This window comes from Porcisia hertigi, chromosome 9 (genome assembly GCF_017918235.1).
Source record: "Porcisia hertigi strain C119 chromosome 9, whole genome shotgun sequence".
In the NCBI taxonomy this organism is placed as follows: Eukaryota; Euglenozoa; class Kinetoplastea; order Trypanosomatida; family Trypanosomatidae; genus Porcisia; species Porcisia hertigi.
The window spans coordinates 487,796-502,429 of record NC_090568.1 but is presented as its reverse complement, the minus strand read 5'-3'; the positions used below and the strand labels follow the sequence as shown (position 1 = coordinate 502,429).

At 59.3% G+C, this 14,634-nt stretch overlaps 4 protein-coding genes across 4 annotated transcripts; all 4 read right to left on the bottom strand.

Annotated features, from left to right (window-relative positions):
• Positions 1-601: 601 nt before the first annotated feature.
• JKF63_06930 (uncharacterized protein) lies at positions 602-1,195 on the bottom strand (the record flags this gene model as incomplete). Its single annotated transcript, XM_067902877.1, has 1 exon — positions 602-1,195. The coding sequence occupies one exon, from the start codon at positions 1,193-1,195 to the stop codon at positions 602-604; it is 594 nt and encodes a 197-aa protein (XP_067759236.1).
• Positions 1,196-2,471: 1,276 nt separating this feature from the next.
• On the bottom strand, positions 2,472-5,372 carry JKF63_06929 (uncharacterized protein; the record flags this gene model as incomplete). The annotated part of the gene is made up of 1 exon (XM_067902876.1): positions 2,472-5,372. The coding sequence occupies one exon, from the start codon at positions 5,370-5,372 to the stop codon at positions 2,472-2,474; it is 2,901 nt and encodes a 966-aa protein (XP_067759235.1).
• Positions 5,373-7,601: 2,229 nt separating this feature from the next.
• Positions 7,602-9,461, bottom strand: JKF63_06928 (uncharacterized protein; the record flags this gene model as incomplete). The annotated part of the gene is made up of 1 exon (XM_067902875.1): positions 7,602-9,461. The coding sequence occupies one exon, from the start codon at positions 9,459-9,461 to the stop codon at positions 7,602-7,604; it is 1,860 nt and encodes a 619-aa protein (XP_067759234.1).
• Positions 9,462-10,003: 542 nt separating this feature from the next.
• JKF63_06927 (uncharacterized protein) lies at positions 10,004-14,605 on the bottom strand (the record flags this gene model as incomplete). Its single annotated transcript, XM_067902874.1, has 1 exon — positions 10,004-14,605. The coding sequence occupies one exon, from the start codon at positions 14,603-14,605 to the stop codon at positions 10,004-10,006; it is 4,602 nt and encodes a 1,533-aa protein (XP_067759233.1).
• Positions 14,606-14,634: the final 29 nt, after the last annotated feature.

Below are 14,634 nucleotides of genomic sequence, written 5' to 3'. Positions count from 1 at the left end.
CGGCCAGTGGGTGAGTGTGGCAGAGGCTTTAATCGCGTAAATCTGTGGCTGAAGTTCCCCACGGATACAAATACCATCCAAAGATTCGAGGAGAGCCAGCAAAGCAGGCGATGGCGGTGGGGGGGGGGTGAGGGAGAGGGAGAGGCGGGGTCAGAAAAAACGATGAGGGGAAAAAAAGAACGTTCCCTGTGAAAGAAGTGATGAATCGTATTTTGAAGGAGAATCACTGGAGCTTCATGACTCGGAGGAGGCACGCAGTCGACGAATTTTTCTTTTGCGATGGGAGGTGGTGGTGGAGGGGGGGGGGGGCATGTCTTTCGAGAGTTTCAGAAAAAAAAAAGCCATACCGCTTCCATCTTGCATTTTGTCGTCACTTGCTCCTTGCTTTCAGTATCACGAGGGAGGGGTGTGGGAGGTGATGAGAGTGGTGGGTGGCGTCAGAGAACCTCCCAAGTGCACCTACCCACCACCGCCTTCACACGCTAGAACGAACCGAAACCCCAAATAGCAGGAACAGGAGCGCGGCGAGAGAGGAGAGTTATGAGAATAAGCGCAACAAGCAAACACGCATACACACACACACACACACACACACACGCACCTAGTACACGTTAGGGTCCACTGACTTGGCGTACTCCATCTCACGACGTAGGTGGACCATCTCCTCCTCAGTCCACTCGTTCTGCATGTGTAGAAATTTTCGAATGCGCTCGGCGCCCTCCATGATGTCTGGCGCCGCCTGTGCGATATCGTTAATACGGACAGCCATGTAGGCGGCGCAGAGCGAGGACAGCTGTGAGAAGCGCAGGAAAAGCGCGCAGTTGAGGAGGTCGACCAAGTAATCCTCCTTCTCCGCTTTCTTGACCAGCTCCATTTCATCCGGGTACACCACAGTGCGCAGCTCCTGCATCAGGGGACGAGGTATACTGGTCGTGCGCTTGTCGGGAGGGAGCATCGCGTAGGCGCGCACCACGTCCAGCACCTCGTTGCCGTACTCCGTGCCCTCCAGCTTGACCGGCTCCGCGTCGCTGTCGTCCTCTTCCACCGAGTCGTCTGCGTCATCAGCGCCAGCCCGCGCGCTGCGGAAGATTTGGTCCATGTTTAGAATGCCGAGCAGATCCTTCGCCGTGTCCAGCGGGATCTCCACCGAGTGGCCGCTGACGTTACTCATAAGGAAAATATCCTCTGTCGGCATGGCTGCATGCGACACGATAGGAAGAGCGGGGACTGGGGATGGGCTCTGGGGTGTTGTGTGTCTCTCTTACAGAGTAGTGTATGTGGGTGATGGGGATGTAAAGCAGAATGTATGTGTTGTTGTCGGGGGTGGGGTGCCGGTGGGGGAGGAAGCAATGCGCCAGGATGGTGAGTGAGAGGATGCGTGCATTCTACATGATGCAGACCATATCGTGGAAAGAGATGGGGGAAAGACACACACACACACACACACAGACGGAGGAAATGGCGTGAGAATGAAGGAGGGGGGGGGAAGAGACGAGGTGGTGATAAAGGCACAGCAGAGCATCTCTGGTCGCGGTTGTAAGGCAGCAGTGAAGGGGGGGGGAGGTGCGGTGTGGCGGCGGTGTGCGCGCTGTCTTCGTGTGGCTCTTCACTTCTTCTTTCTGCCCCCCTCGCCCCCCCCCCCCAGGGGCACACATGAGGCCTCTCCCTTTTCTGGCAAGGAGGGAGGGAAGGCGATACACCCGAAGAGCCTTCAACACCCCATAAGAAAGATGTCAAAAGCTGACGCGAGATTTGAAGTGGGGAAGGGGGGGGGAGGGGGCAGGACCAGCACATTCGTTGCACTGAGACAGCGCCTCTATATGTTTACAGCCTTGATAGTGCCCCCCTCACCCTTTCTTTTTGACTGCGTGCACTGATTGAGATATTGGCGTCATGCGATTCCATGAGCACCTATAACGGATGCCCCCCCCCTCAAAAAAAAAAGAGGGGGGGGGCTAGGTTCAACACCAGTAAGAAACACGGACAAGACTTTGTCTCCGGACAAATAGAGGCCCTCCAGCGAGCAGGGCCCTCCCCGGCCCACCCCTTCCCCCCCCACCAAAAAAAAAAGCATAAAGACAGCAACGCCCGCATCCATCATCCCCCGTTCCCCACAAATATAATCATCACACAACTGACCAAAAGAAGAGTGGAGGTGGGAGGGGGGGGAGGGAGGGAGGGAGGGAGGGAGGGAGGGAAAGAGAAGAGAGGGGGGATGGGGAGTGGTAGTAGGAGGAGACGACGCCAACCAGCAAAATGAACGAGGGTATAAAACTCTTCCCTCCGCCAAGCGAACGGGGGCCCGCTATAAACGCCGCCCCCCACTTCACCATCCAACACACACACACACCCACTTCGGCACAGGCGCGACCCAGATAGACAGCCGAGAAAGAGAGAGGCACCAAACGCCAGTAGTGGCACGTACCCCTTGTTCCCTCTGGCGATTTTTTTTAATTCCCACCAGCGTGGCGCTAATCCGCTTCCTCGTTTGCCGGCCACTCATTCTCGATCTTTAAGCAATCGGTTTCCCGCCGGCTCCAGTCGCTGGGCAAACACAGACACTGCCGGATAAGGTGCGCTGCCTCGAAGTTGTTTGCTGCCCCATACGAAGCTCGTATCATGAAGTCGGCCAGCCACCCGGCACAGAGGGCGTAGAGAGGGGCGATTTGCAGAACCTTTGCTCCGGCCATGACCTTCATGAGTTTCTGCATACCCTCCGGTGGTGGTGGCGGGAGCATGAGCGCCGTCTTTACTCTTGCGTCGCGCATGTGCATGCTCGGGGAGCAGTAATCGAAGCCAGGACAGATATCTAAAATGAGGAGCGACGCTGCAAGCATCGTCTCGGGTGCTCCGAGCACATCCACGTAAAGAAAGACGCGCTCCCATGGAGAGAGAAATGCCACCAGAGGTGTCGTCAGAGGCTCTGGAATGAGTGCGGGTTCACAAGATGAGAGCACGGAGGGGCTCGGTGATGTGCGGCGCAAGGTGCCATCTGAGGCTCCCTCTCCCTCCTCCTTTCCCGCACCACTGCCTTTCAGGCCAGGGCTCCCTGGCGACGGTCCATCGACCTTTGCGTTGAAGGAGGCGTCGCTAATAGTTGAAGCTTTGTCAGTGTCGTCGTCACTGCAGTCGGAATAGGTCCCCGACCTGGTGGCCGAGGAGGGGGAGCTGGTTGCGCTGTTGTCGTCTTTGCCGCTGTCCTCACTGCTGCTACTGCCATAGCGGCGGCGCTGATGCTTGCGACGTTTGCCACGTGCGGCGGCGATGGCGGCGGCTGCTTGCACCCTAGAGAAATGTTTCATGTATTTGATGCACACTTGTAGCGTAAAGGAGTCGATGTCGACCGTCGTACGGGCTGCGGCTTCGTCACATCCCGGGGATGCACACGGCGTGAGCTGCGCAGGGGTTGCTGCGCCACCCGCCAACCTGCTGCTGTCCGACTGCTGAACCGCCTCGTTCCGAGGCGGAGGCGACGTCGAAACTATTGATGTCGATGCAGAGGAAAGCGGTGGAGCGGGCTGCGCGAGGTTAAACACAATGCCACTGGAGGTGATGCGGATGCCGTCAGCGTAGAAGAAGCTTCTTGCGAGTGAATCCGTGGTGTCTTCGGGCTCGGCGCCGTTTGCCACAGTGGATAGAGGGGCGACTTCTGCCCCACCGACGGGCGTGATAGGCGCGGTGAGGGAGACCAACGAGGCAAGATCCGCCTGCGACGGCACGGGAGCAGTAGCGGTTCCTCCTGTTCCATGAGCAAGGGGTGGCTTGCTGCACGGCGATGTGCCGCCAACGGTGTCCGTGTGAGAAGGCTCGACTCCGGAAGGAGTGCTGCCGTCTGCGTCGATCTCATCTTCGCACAGCATTGCCCCTACGTCGTCCTCGTCCGCCATGCACGGCGTGCGCTGGTGACAGCTGCTGGGGGGGCTCCAATCCAGTGGCGGTGTCGGCATGCTGAAGAGGCCGCTACCGCTGTGTGCAGTCACGGTAGAGGGTACCGCTACTTCGTGAGCGGCGTCCGACGTCACCTCAACGCCCGCCTTGTGTGTGTCTCTCTTGACGTTCCCGTCCGAGTCATCGTCCTCTGCAGCGCCAGCCTGGACGACGGCGCTGCCGCGACGGCGGTTCACATTTTGGCCACCAGCAGGCAAGATGTGATGTTGCACAGAGAGCGGGTCGTGGTGGTGCGGCGCCTTACCGCCATTTGGCACTCCAGCCGTGTTCATGTCCGGTGAGCAAGGCGGTAACCCCGGGGACGATGAGGCAGTCGCTGCACTGTTCAGTTCTTCACCGCCTAAACTACGCGGATCGCGCGAAGGGCGGTTGCCTCCGACCGCGTAGGTCACACACCCACCGTCGCCCTGCTCCTTCTCCTCCTCTTCCTCCTCTCCGTCTCCCACCTCGTCGCTGCCGAGCACGCTGGGCGTGGACATGTCAGGATCTATCATCATGGACGGGGACACATGCGGGCCGTCGCCATTAGGAGAGACATGTGTGACTGGGGCGAGGGGGCGCGAGACACAGGTGTTGATTGTGGCTTCATTCATCCCCAAAACACCCGCGGCTCCCTCTGCGTGTGTATCGTCTACACTTCTGCTTCGACTTCCTGCGTTTTCGAGGGGGTGCCATGAAGCGGCAACCCGCTTCGCTGGCGACAACGCCTGGATGGGGACGCCCCAGAGAAACGCGTTGGTGGCGTGTGAGGCTCCAGTCGCCTCGATAGCCACTCCGGCCGAGTCACTAGTCCGCGTCGGGGTGCTGCAGTTGCTGTTTGTCTTGAAAGGAGTTGATGTGCGCGACATGGAGCCCTCAGCCGAGGAGGGCAGCACGCTGGTCGTGCGGTCCGAGTCCGAGTCTTCGTTGTCAGCACGGCGCGCGTCCTGCTCCGCATCACCGCAACCCCCTCTCGCCGCTGCGGTTCCCTTTTCTAAAGTCGCTATCTCAAGTAGCGACGACACTTCGTTGGGCTGATGGGCGGTCATGTCATCACCAGTCAGAGCGCTTGCCATGCGAATTAAATGGAGATGTTCCTGCTTCTCTGATACCGTGTCTCCAATGTCGACACCGCCGCTACCCACACCCTCCAACGCACCGCTTGTCACCGTCAAGTCACACCCCGTTTCTCCGTAGAAACATGCGATGTAGTGTTCATCTGGCGTCTCCTCCAGGTCGTCCGCCGTGGCGTCGTCGTCGTCATCCATCTCTGTTGGCGTGCGGAGGGTGGCGATGGCATTTTTTGTGGCGCTGGTCTGCCTTTTCACATTCGTTTGATACGCGTCCGTCCATCTGCGTAGGGCATCCTCAAGGAGGCCGGAGTGGGCGATGGTGCTGGGGCTCAGCGCAAAGGTTTGCCCGTCGCTGGAGATGATGGTGATCATAGGCTTTCCGGGGTCTTGCACCGTGTTGGTTGGCGGCGAGGGCGACGCCTCTAGGACATGGGTGGCCCTCTGCATACTGGGTTCCTTCCGTTACCGCGGCCGTGGGTGGCCCTCTGCTGCTGCTGCTGCTGCTGTTGTTGTTGTTGTTGCTTCCGTGTGCGACAGAGACGTAACGAAATGCAAAGACTCTTCCCCCTCTGAGGAATCTAAAGTCACCCCCTCCCCACGATGGGACTTCTCAAAAAGCGGTGGCAAGAAAAGGGGAAGGGGGAGGGAGGGAGGGAGGGGAGGGGAGGGGGGGGAAGCTGTGGGACCCGCAGTAAAAGGCCGAAGCACTGGAAGAACAACAACCACGCCCCCCACACACACACAACGAAGAGAAAGAAAGGAGAGGGAAGAAGAGCAAGGGCGATAGTCGTTAGAGGCTGACCAAGGGCACCTCGGCGACCTTTGTCGTGCCTCGAGATCTGCTTACTGGGTGAAAGGGGAGGGGTAGGGAGGCGCAGTGCGCGGGGAGGATGTAGTTGCACCTGACAACAACAACAACAACAAAAAAACGCAGCAACAGCAGTAACAGCAACAGAAAACGCACTAGGCAATATATGATGGCGGCGACCAGAAGAGAGGGGGGGGGGAAGCAAACGTCAGCAGAGCTTTCAGCTCTGAAAAAAAGGGAGATGTAACACCTGCTGAATAGAGCCCGCTCTGAAAGCCGGCGTCGCCACCACGGTGTCTGTGTGTAGGAGGTGAAGGTGGTGGGGGTGGGGTGGGGTGGGGTGCATGTGTGCCTTTATATGTATTTCTTTACTTCGCTTTGCGCGACGATTCAGGGGTAGAGGGGGAGAGAGATGCAACGACGACACTAACAACGTGAAAGCGAACCGAGACACACACAGACAGACACCGTCAACGACGAGGGGAGGCAAAGGGGTGGGGGGGGGGGGCTGGTGAGCGAAGCGTTTATGATGAAAATCCGGGGTGACGCAGTAATCTCGAGGAGGGGGAGGGGTGAGGGAGGGAGGGAGGGAGGGAGGGGGGGGGGGCGGCAGGGAAAGGGCTACAAGAGAAAGAAAATTCGTTCACACCCTGCCACGCTAATGCCGTACGCCCCGTTCCTCCACTTCCTTTTGTTGTTGTTGTTCAAAAATCAAATGAAAGAATTATTTCTATGTGATTGTGTGTAGGTGGACCTTTTTTTTTGTAGTTGTATGCACACGCTGTCGTAGTGCACTCCCCGCACGTGGCGTGCGCAGCTGCGGAGATTAGCAAATTGGAAGTAGACAATGGAGAGAGGGAGGCAGATGGACAGAGAGCGAGGCCGCGTGCGAAGGTGTCTAATGCAGAACAGCAGTCCCAAACAGGACGACACACACACACATAGAGACACCAGTGGGGGGGGGGGAGGGGAGGGGAGGGAGGGGGCACCGCACGCACAGCGAGAATCTCACGAAAAACGGGCGAAAAAAAAAGCACAGGGTAGTGTGTGTGTGTGTGCACCTGTGACCTTTGTATTGTTCGGCAGGTATGTAGTGATAGTAAAGGAGAGGGGTAGAGATGAGTGCAGTCGTGTCGAGGATCACAACCGCGGGTGTGAGGGGCGGGGGGGGGGGAGCGGGGCAAGTGGGGGAGGAGGGGGAGAGAGAACGGAGTTGATAAGGTGTGATTTAACCCATGGGCGTCGGAACGATCACGAGGGAAACAGCGATCTATTTCTTCGCGAGATCACACCTCAACTGCAGGAGGCGGGAGGATACAGGAGAAATGGGGGGGGGGATGGATGGATGGATGAATGCCGTGAACATATATATATATATATATATTTAGACAACCAATGGGGACTGCCGCCTTTCCACCTTGCCCCACGGCAATAGCGCATCCGCCTGGGGCAAAATTTCGCATTGGAGGAGTCCATCGCTGTATGTGCGGATGTAAGATACGATGTTCTGAATAGCATAGCTTCAAGCGCACAGGTCTCCAGTCTCCTCCTTTGGTATTCCCTCTTGTGTTCATCTCCTCTCCATTACGTGCGGGACCTCCTGACAAGAGGGGGAGGGGGTATGCAACCACTGATCAACTATATATGTATATATATGTGTGTGTACATATGCGCAGTTGTGTGAGGCAAAACCAGACATGTGATCTCTCCCCCCCTCCTCCTCTTCCCCCTTTCCAAAATATCTGGTGTGTTTTTAGTTCGTCGCAGCACCATACAAAGGAGGCAAAAAACCTTCACCATGTCGTGCTCCGACCTTCTGCCATGAGCTGCCGATGCCGCTGCGAATCGCTCAGGGTCCACCAATGGACCGTGCCGTTGCGGAGACACCTTTCACTGGTTAGGAAAGGTATGTAGCACTGGTCAGCTGGCTGCGCAGGTTTTCGTGAAACATCGGCGCCGCTTTGTCGCTGAGGAGGCAGAGGCACCTGGGCTATACCGCTGTCCGCGGGACACATGGAGAAAGTCGTTAACACCCCACACGCAATGTCCACCTGAAATAGGACCCGTTGACGGAGGAGGAAGCGCGAGGTGCCGCTGCACTCGCTCCCATTCCCTTCGCTGCTGTCTGTGTCGTCATCGGTCGAGGAGAGGCTGACGTGCCAGGAACGACGTCGGCGCCGACACGGCACCCCGCCTCTTCTGCTGCGAGGGCGCTTTGCGGTCCCGCTGCGGCGATCGGCCTCGTTGCCAACTGGGTTCATTGGACACTGCAAGGCGAGCGCTGTCAAGGTCCCAATACGAAGCGACGGTGCGCAGGTAACAGAGGCATCGGTCTCAGCAGGGAGGGAAGGAAGCGGGGGCGCTGCTGCCTTAGCATGCATCTCCTCGAGCCCCACCGTAGCGGTCGATGGCGTTGCCATCTTCCCACTATCATGCCATCGGGCACACCTCATCACTTCGGTTTTGAGGCGGTGGCACATGTAGTGCATGACACGAGTCATGAGCTCCACAGGCACCCCTGCATCCTCGGTGTCAAAGACATCGTCTGTGCCATGCGCAGCGATCCGAGTGCACTCGCGGTGCCATTGCGCGGACCAGAGAAGCATGGGAAGAGGCGGGGCTAACGGCTTGCTGGTTTCCCTGCCTCTCCCCTCGTGCACGCTTGGCGCTGCTGTGGTGGACGAGTGAGACGTCGCACACGTCTCGTATACCGTCCTCCATAACGTCGCGGTGGCCCACGCGTCAGCGTTTTTTCGCGCCACCGACGTGTCTGATATACTCGACTCACCTGACCAAGCGCCCGGCAGAGCGACTGCGGAGTCCCAGGCGTGGAGAAGACACCGGAGAGCACTTCGAATGGCCTCCTCTGCCTCATGAAAGTCGACCTCACAAGGGTCCGCAGCTGCGTTTTGCCCTTCTCGATTGCCTTGAGATGTGACTCTACTCACCAGCAAGGTGTCTATACATGTGTAGCACAGTGCACACCACGCACTGAAAAGGGGGCCATACTGATTGAGGCCGCTGAGCGCCGACACGAGGACACTCTCGGGCGGCGAGTATTCTGTAGGGCGCACGCCGTGCCATGGTGCAGGCGGGTCCACAGGGGACCACCGGCTGCCACTCACGCCACCACCGGCACCGCTGCTTGCGGCCACTGGCAGGAGGGAGGTGAACCCAATATGAAAAAGTCTCTCCACATGGTGTGGACGTAGCAGGCAGGATCGAAGTTCCTGTCGCATGGTGGGCGGAGCCGCGATCGCAGAGGGGCCGGGAAGGCCCTCACGAGGTGCGGCCTCCTGCCGCCGCACGGCGAGAGAGAAGAGGCCCAACCACTGCCAAAGCAGCGGCCCCAGCGTAGCTTCCTGCACCGCAGTAAGGCGGCAGAGGGCCTCGTCTTGGGTGCTGTCTTGATCGGGTACAGTCGAGGCGCCGCGGTACTGAGAGGGAGTGGAGGAGACCGACACTGCGGTTTTGGTTGGCGCTGCCGCTGAACCAGGGCGGCTCGGCCGGCTGAGAGATGTCATGAAGTGTACGTAGAAGCGTTGTATTGATGCAGGCACAGTGACCATGTGGGGATTTGGCTGCTGTGAAGGCGCCGAGGGCGAGGTAGGTGCCGGCTCTGCTGCCGCTGTGCACACATCAGGACGGTGCATGGCCTCAACAACTGCAGTAGCTGACCAGTGGCGAGACCCCTCCCCTCCCAGACTTACGGGTGCAAATGCGGGCGTGTGCGCACGCGAAGTGTACAGGAGAACGAGAGAAGAGGTGATGAATAAGTTGACACTGGGTGCGCGAGGTAGGGCTATGATTATTACACGCATGCGAGTTTGTCGTGACACAAAAGACGCTACACGAAGGGGGAGGGGGGGGGGAGGGAGAAAGGCTTACACCTCACTTCCTTCCCCTTCCCCCTCACGAACCGCGCGCGCGCGCATTCGACTGCACCACACAGGGGTAACAGACGCACCTGGACAGATTGTCAAGACCCTGCCCTCTTCCCCTCCCCCTTCCCAGCCCGGGAAGCCCAGTTCTATGCACACTGTACATCTGCCTGTCCGTGTTGTTCTTTGAAAGAAATGAAGGTACTGGCGCATGCACGCCAATGCACGTGTGTGTGTCTGAGTGATTCTTCCCTCTCTCCCCTCTGGTTCCATGGCCTAGGCGCCACGGCGGCACAGGCGTACGCGCCGCGAACTCACATTCCGAGGGCACTACCTACCACCACATCGGCAGTGGCAGACGCGCTGGGCGCTTCCGCTCTACGGGGCCAGTCTGCCTCGAGAGAAATTCGTTGTGCTTCGTGCCGCCCACCACCATCGCCGCGCGTCGAGGTCAGAAGCACGCGCAGAGAGCGCCCGCCGCCATGGATGGCAAACCTGTGGTGCGCGCGGGCTGCATCGGCATCATCCCAAGTGGAAAAAGGATCGGTGAGATGTACGACATCACGTACGCAGCCTTCGCTGCTGCAACTTGGACTGCAGGTGATGGCCTCACACTGGCGCTTGCGCAGGCCGACGTTACTGTCACACAGTGCTACACCATCTTTGGCCAGCTCACTGATGTCGCCTTGAGAACAGGGGATGCCATCAACCACTGGATTCTTCTCATTACTTAGCCAACACGGTTGATAACCTGCCCAGACCGTCTGTGCCCACCGCGCAGTCCACTCCTCACTGGACTGCAGCGTCATGAGCACATCACCCATGCCCGATTCGGTGGAGCTCGAAGAATGGGTCGCAGTGCCGCGTGTCTGCAGAAGCCAGTCGAGTGGGTCGTGGTTGCGCAGCTGCGTAGACGCAATCCGCGCGACGTATGACACTGACACGCAGCACGCGTGGAGTGTGATGCTGTCCCGGCGTGGGTCCGTTCCAATCTTCTCGGGCGGAGATGCCATACAGGGCACCCCTGTCCCCGTTGGGGAAACGGCTGCCGCAGCATAAGGAAGAACTAGGCTCGAGGGCGGCGGCTGGTGCTGGTGCTCCTTGTCTTCTGTCGTGGCACTCCTCCACACGAGGTACGGTAACGTGCGCCATTCTGAGAAAATTCGCTGAACAATGAATGCCGCCCCGTGGCGGCGCTCTTCTCCGCCCACGTCTCTTTGCTTCTGCTTGACTATTGCCGAGATATCGCCTGATCTGCCGCCGCCGCCGCCGTCATCACCACCACCGCCGCCGCCACGGCTACAACGGAACGTGACCAAATCACCTCGCTGCACGGGTGCCGTCAGCGGCATATCATCAGCAACCACTCCAAAGCCTCCACCGCTGTTTTCGTGCAAAAGACGGTCAAAGTCGATGCCGTCGGGCAACCGCAGCCAGACCTTCTGTGGGGTGTTTGTAAAGGCCCACAAGGTTGGTTCAACGACGCGGAGCGCGCCGGCTGGCCAGCGTGCCGATCGCAGAGCCGCTTCAGACGGAATAACAGCCAGTGCGTAGAGCGGAGGAGCACTGTTGCTCTGACCTGTGCCGTTTCGACGAGGACGCGGCATGGTGGCTGTGTGGCGGTCGTCGTCACGCCCACGTAGCAGCGTTGCGACCCCACTCGTAGGAGTGGAGGTGACACGCAGGTGCCGAGGAGGCGTTCTACCGTGGCGGTGGTCCCTCTCAGACGATCCATCAACCGCCCCCACAGCAGAGATGCGCTGGTGATGCTCTGCGAGAAGGCATTCCTCTAGCGCATGCGCATCTGTAAGCACACGCGCGTAGAGGTCGAGCAACTCCTGACGAACCTTTTGAGGCTCTGTCAGCGCCAGCGACGAGGTTGCTGGAGCCGAAAGCAGGGGGGTTGCAGTACTCATCGCTGCCGCGTTTTTCTCCTCATCTTCAGCGACCTTGCGACCACCACTGGCCGTACCAGCAGTAGACAGAGTGGTCGTAGCCGCAGAGGCGATCAGGGGCACAGACGCCGCCCTATTTTCTCGTGCTGTGAGAGCGTCACACACTGCGCACCGCGCGTCAACAGCGCGACGCAGCAGCGCACGGCCAAGCGGACACGTAAGCTGCGTGTACAGCCGCAATGCGGCCGTGTGTTGCAGCCGCAGTTGCCGTAGCGATGGCTGCACCAACTGCGGCCGTGATAAGGTGTTGGAGGAGGTTCGACTAGACACCTCCTCACGTCGCGGGTAGTCGCTGTTGTCCGCCGGCAAGTCATTTGCGGGGTAGCGTACAAACGGCGGGGTAGTGGTCAACCAGTCTTTCAGCTTGCGGGTTAGAACGGAAAGAACAACCAGACGGGCGGTTGGCTCATACGCGTCGAGTTCTAGCGCCGCCATCGCAGGCCGCAAGACGCGATCCTGGGCCACTTGACACTGTGCGTAGGCGCTAAGCCATTGGTCCAACGCGAAGCATTTCCCATCAGATGCCTGCGGCATCGTCGACCGCTGTTGCACCTTCTCTTTCCATAACCGGAGCGAAAGCTGCGCAAGTATGCGCGAGGCCACTGCGGCGGGGCAAGTCGACTGCCGCAGGCGCTGCGCCAGTCCACCGCAGGACGTATTGTCGAAGCTGCCTGCTCCTTCCAGGAGGGAAGGGTCGTAGAGCAGGTTAAGCACTGTCAAGGGCAGCGAGTCAACACGCTTGTCGTACGCGAGAGTCGCAAGAGAGTTGGGTGACAGCCCTGCCTGCAGCAAAAGTCGTACACACGGCAGATGATGTCGCCTGCACGCTATATCGAGGGCGTTGCGGCCGAGTGTGTCCACCAACTGCAGGCCCCACAGGGAGGAGGTTGCAGTGCACAGGCTACGACCCGGGTTTATGGGGTCTGGCTGGCTCACGAAGCTAGGAGTGCGCGCCGCAGCATCGTGTCCGGCTGCCTCTGGCATTTGCAAAGCCGTTCGGTCACTGCTGCGGTCGAGAGCCTTTCCGCATCGCCCACGACCAGACCCAAGCTGAACAATGTGGGCCTGGTTGGTGTGCTCGGAAGCTGTGCCCGCAGCTGCCGAGGCGGCAATCGATTTGCACACAGGCGCTTGATCTGCTGGCATCGCTGCGGTGCAGCCGTCAAGCGTACGGCAGAAAAGGGTTAGTAAAGAGACATCACCGTGTTGCGAAAGCCAGTGAAACACCGTTCCGCGAGCGGGGGCGGCGTTGCAGGATTCACTGGGGCAGGTCGGCTTTTTGTTCTTATCTTGGCGGCATTGTCCTGCGGCTTGCGGGTGTTCCGTTGCGAGCGGCAGCTGCACCAGATGAGAAAGGAGGGCTTGGTGATTGAGTCGCTCAGTCTTCATGCGCCTCCCTGTTGCACCACCGTCGTCAACAGTGTCCTCGGCGCGGGGATCGCGTGCCGCAGCCACCGCGGCGGGCAATACGACTTGCATGAACAACAGGGCGGTGCGCCAGCGCGCCGCTGCATCCCTTACGATTGCCGTCCCCATGGTTGAGTTCTCAAAGGAAGAGGGATAGGTGGCCAGCCACACCTCTGCGCGCCACCAACCGACCCAAAGAGCCTCCACCAGAATTGCAAGCTGTCTGCATTCCGCGTGCTGCTGCCTCTGGCGCCCCACCCCTCTATATGCTTCTTGATCCTGCCCCCACCATGTGACTGCGCAGGACACGGGTGCACAGCACAGGCGATCCAGCGAGGCTTTACAGTTGTTCCACAACGCGATGCGGCATGCAGCCACCCACCCACGTTTCCACACGCTGAGCTCGGCACCGTTAACAGCATCTCGCGTGCCTCCTCGCTGCCAGTCCTGCTCAGTTCCTGCGTCTACCCCAGTATTCCCAGTGCCCTGATAGGCGGCAGCGTAGCAACGAAGGTGCACGAAGGCCTCCACTGCGAGCTCATTATCCAGCGTAGCGGCGTAGCACAGCGGACAGCGCCGCGTATTGCGTGCATCATCTCGTAAGGATGAGGCGTGTACGCAGCCCTCAGCCATCGCAAAGCCTCGCGCGAGCACATCAAGGGCTGCAAGAAGTGACGGCTGACGCCACAGCTGTGACAGAGAGAGACGGCTTTCTAGAAGCGGCAGCAGACGTTGGAGAACGCTGCGGCATCGATTTGATTGCACATCGTCTGCGACAGCCCTGTCAAGGGTGTAGTGGGACCGCAACGCAGCGGAGAGGGACTCTTCACCTGTTTCGCCGGCCGCTGTGGGCCCTGCCGTTACAATGCGTGGCGTGGGATCAGAAGGGTAGTTCGCGGAAGAGGACAGTGATGTACGCGTGCTCTCCGGCCGGGAAGAGCGCGACGAAGAGTGGAGGTGACGTGGATGGCTCTCTGACCCGCCACGTGAGCTACTCACGATGTCTTCAGAGCAGGCGTCTCTGCAGTGTTGCGCCCTGAGAGAGCTGCGCCGTCTCCAGCAAAGCGCCACCGATAGGTACAGGATGAGTGACCAGAACATATCGGCAGCGTCAATGTCACCCATGCCCACCAGGGGCACCTGCGCCGCACAATCCTCCTTTGATGCTGCTGAAGAAAACATCGCATCTGTGTTGCGTGTGGCGCGGTAGAGCTTTCGTACGTAGGGGCCGCCGTGCTTGAAACGATGCTGGAGGCGCTGCCGCACTGCCGTGCAGTTCATTTGGGCACCGTCGTCGGTTGTCCTCGGTGAGGCAGACTGGTGTTCTGCCCCGTAGGATGTCCGCTGCTGCTGCTGCTCTTCACACCTTCTTGTCATGCTGTAGAGGAGATGCCACAGCCGACTGAGCTCCATGAGCTCACAAAGCACTGTTGCGGCTGTACATTCAGGGGCTGCTCCTTGAGCTGACTCCCACGGGGTACGTATAAGCCATTTCTTGACGCACTCGAGGAGTGTCGCGGCGCCAGTGGGAAACCCAACACCCTCGTCGATCATGACGCGAAAACAAGACGTGAAAAAAAAGC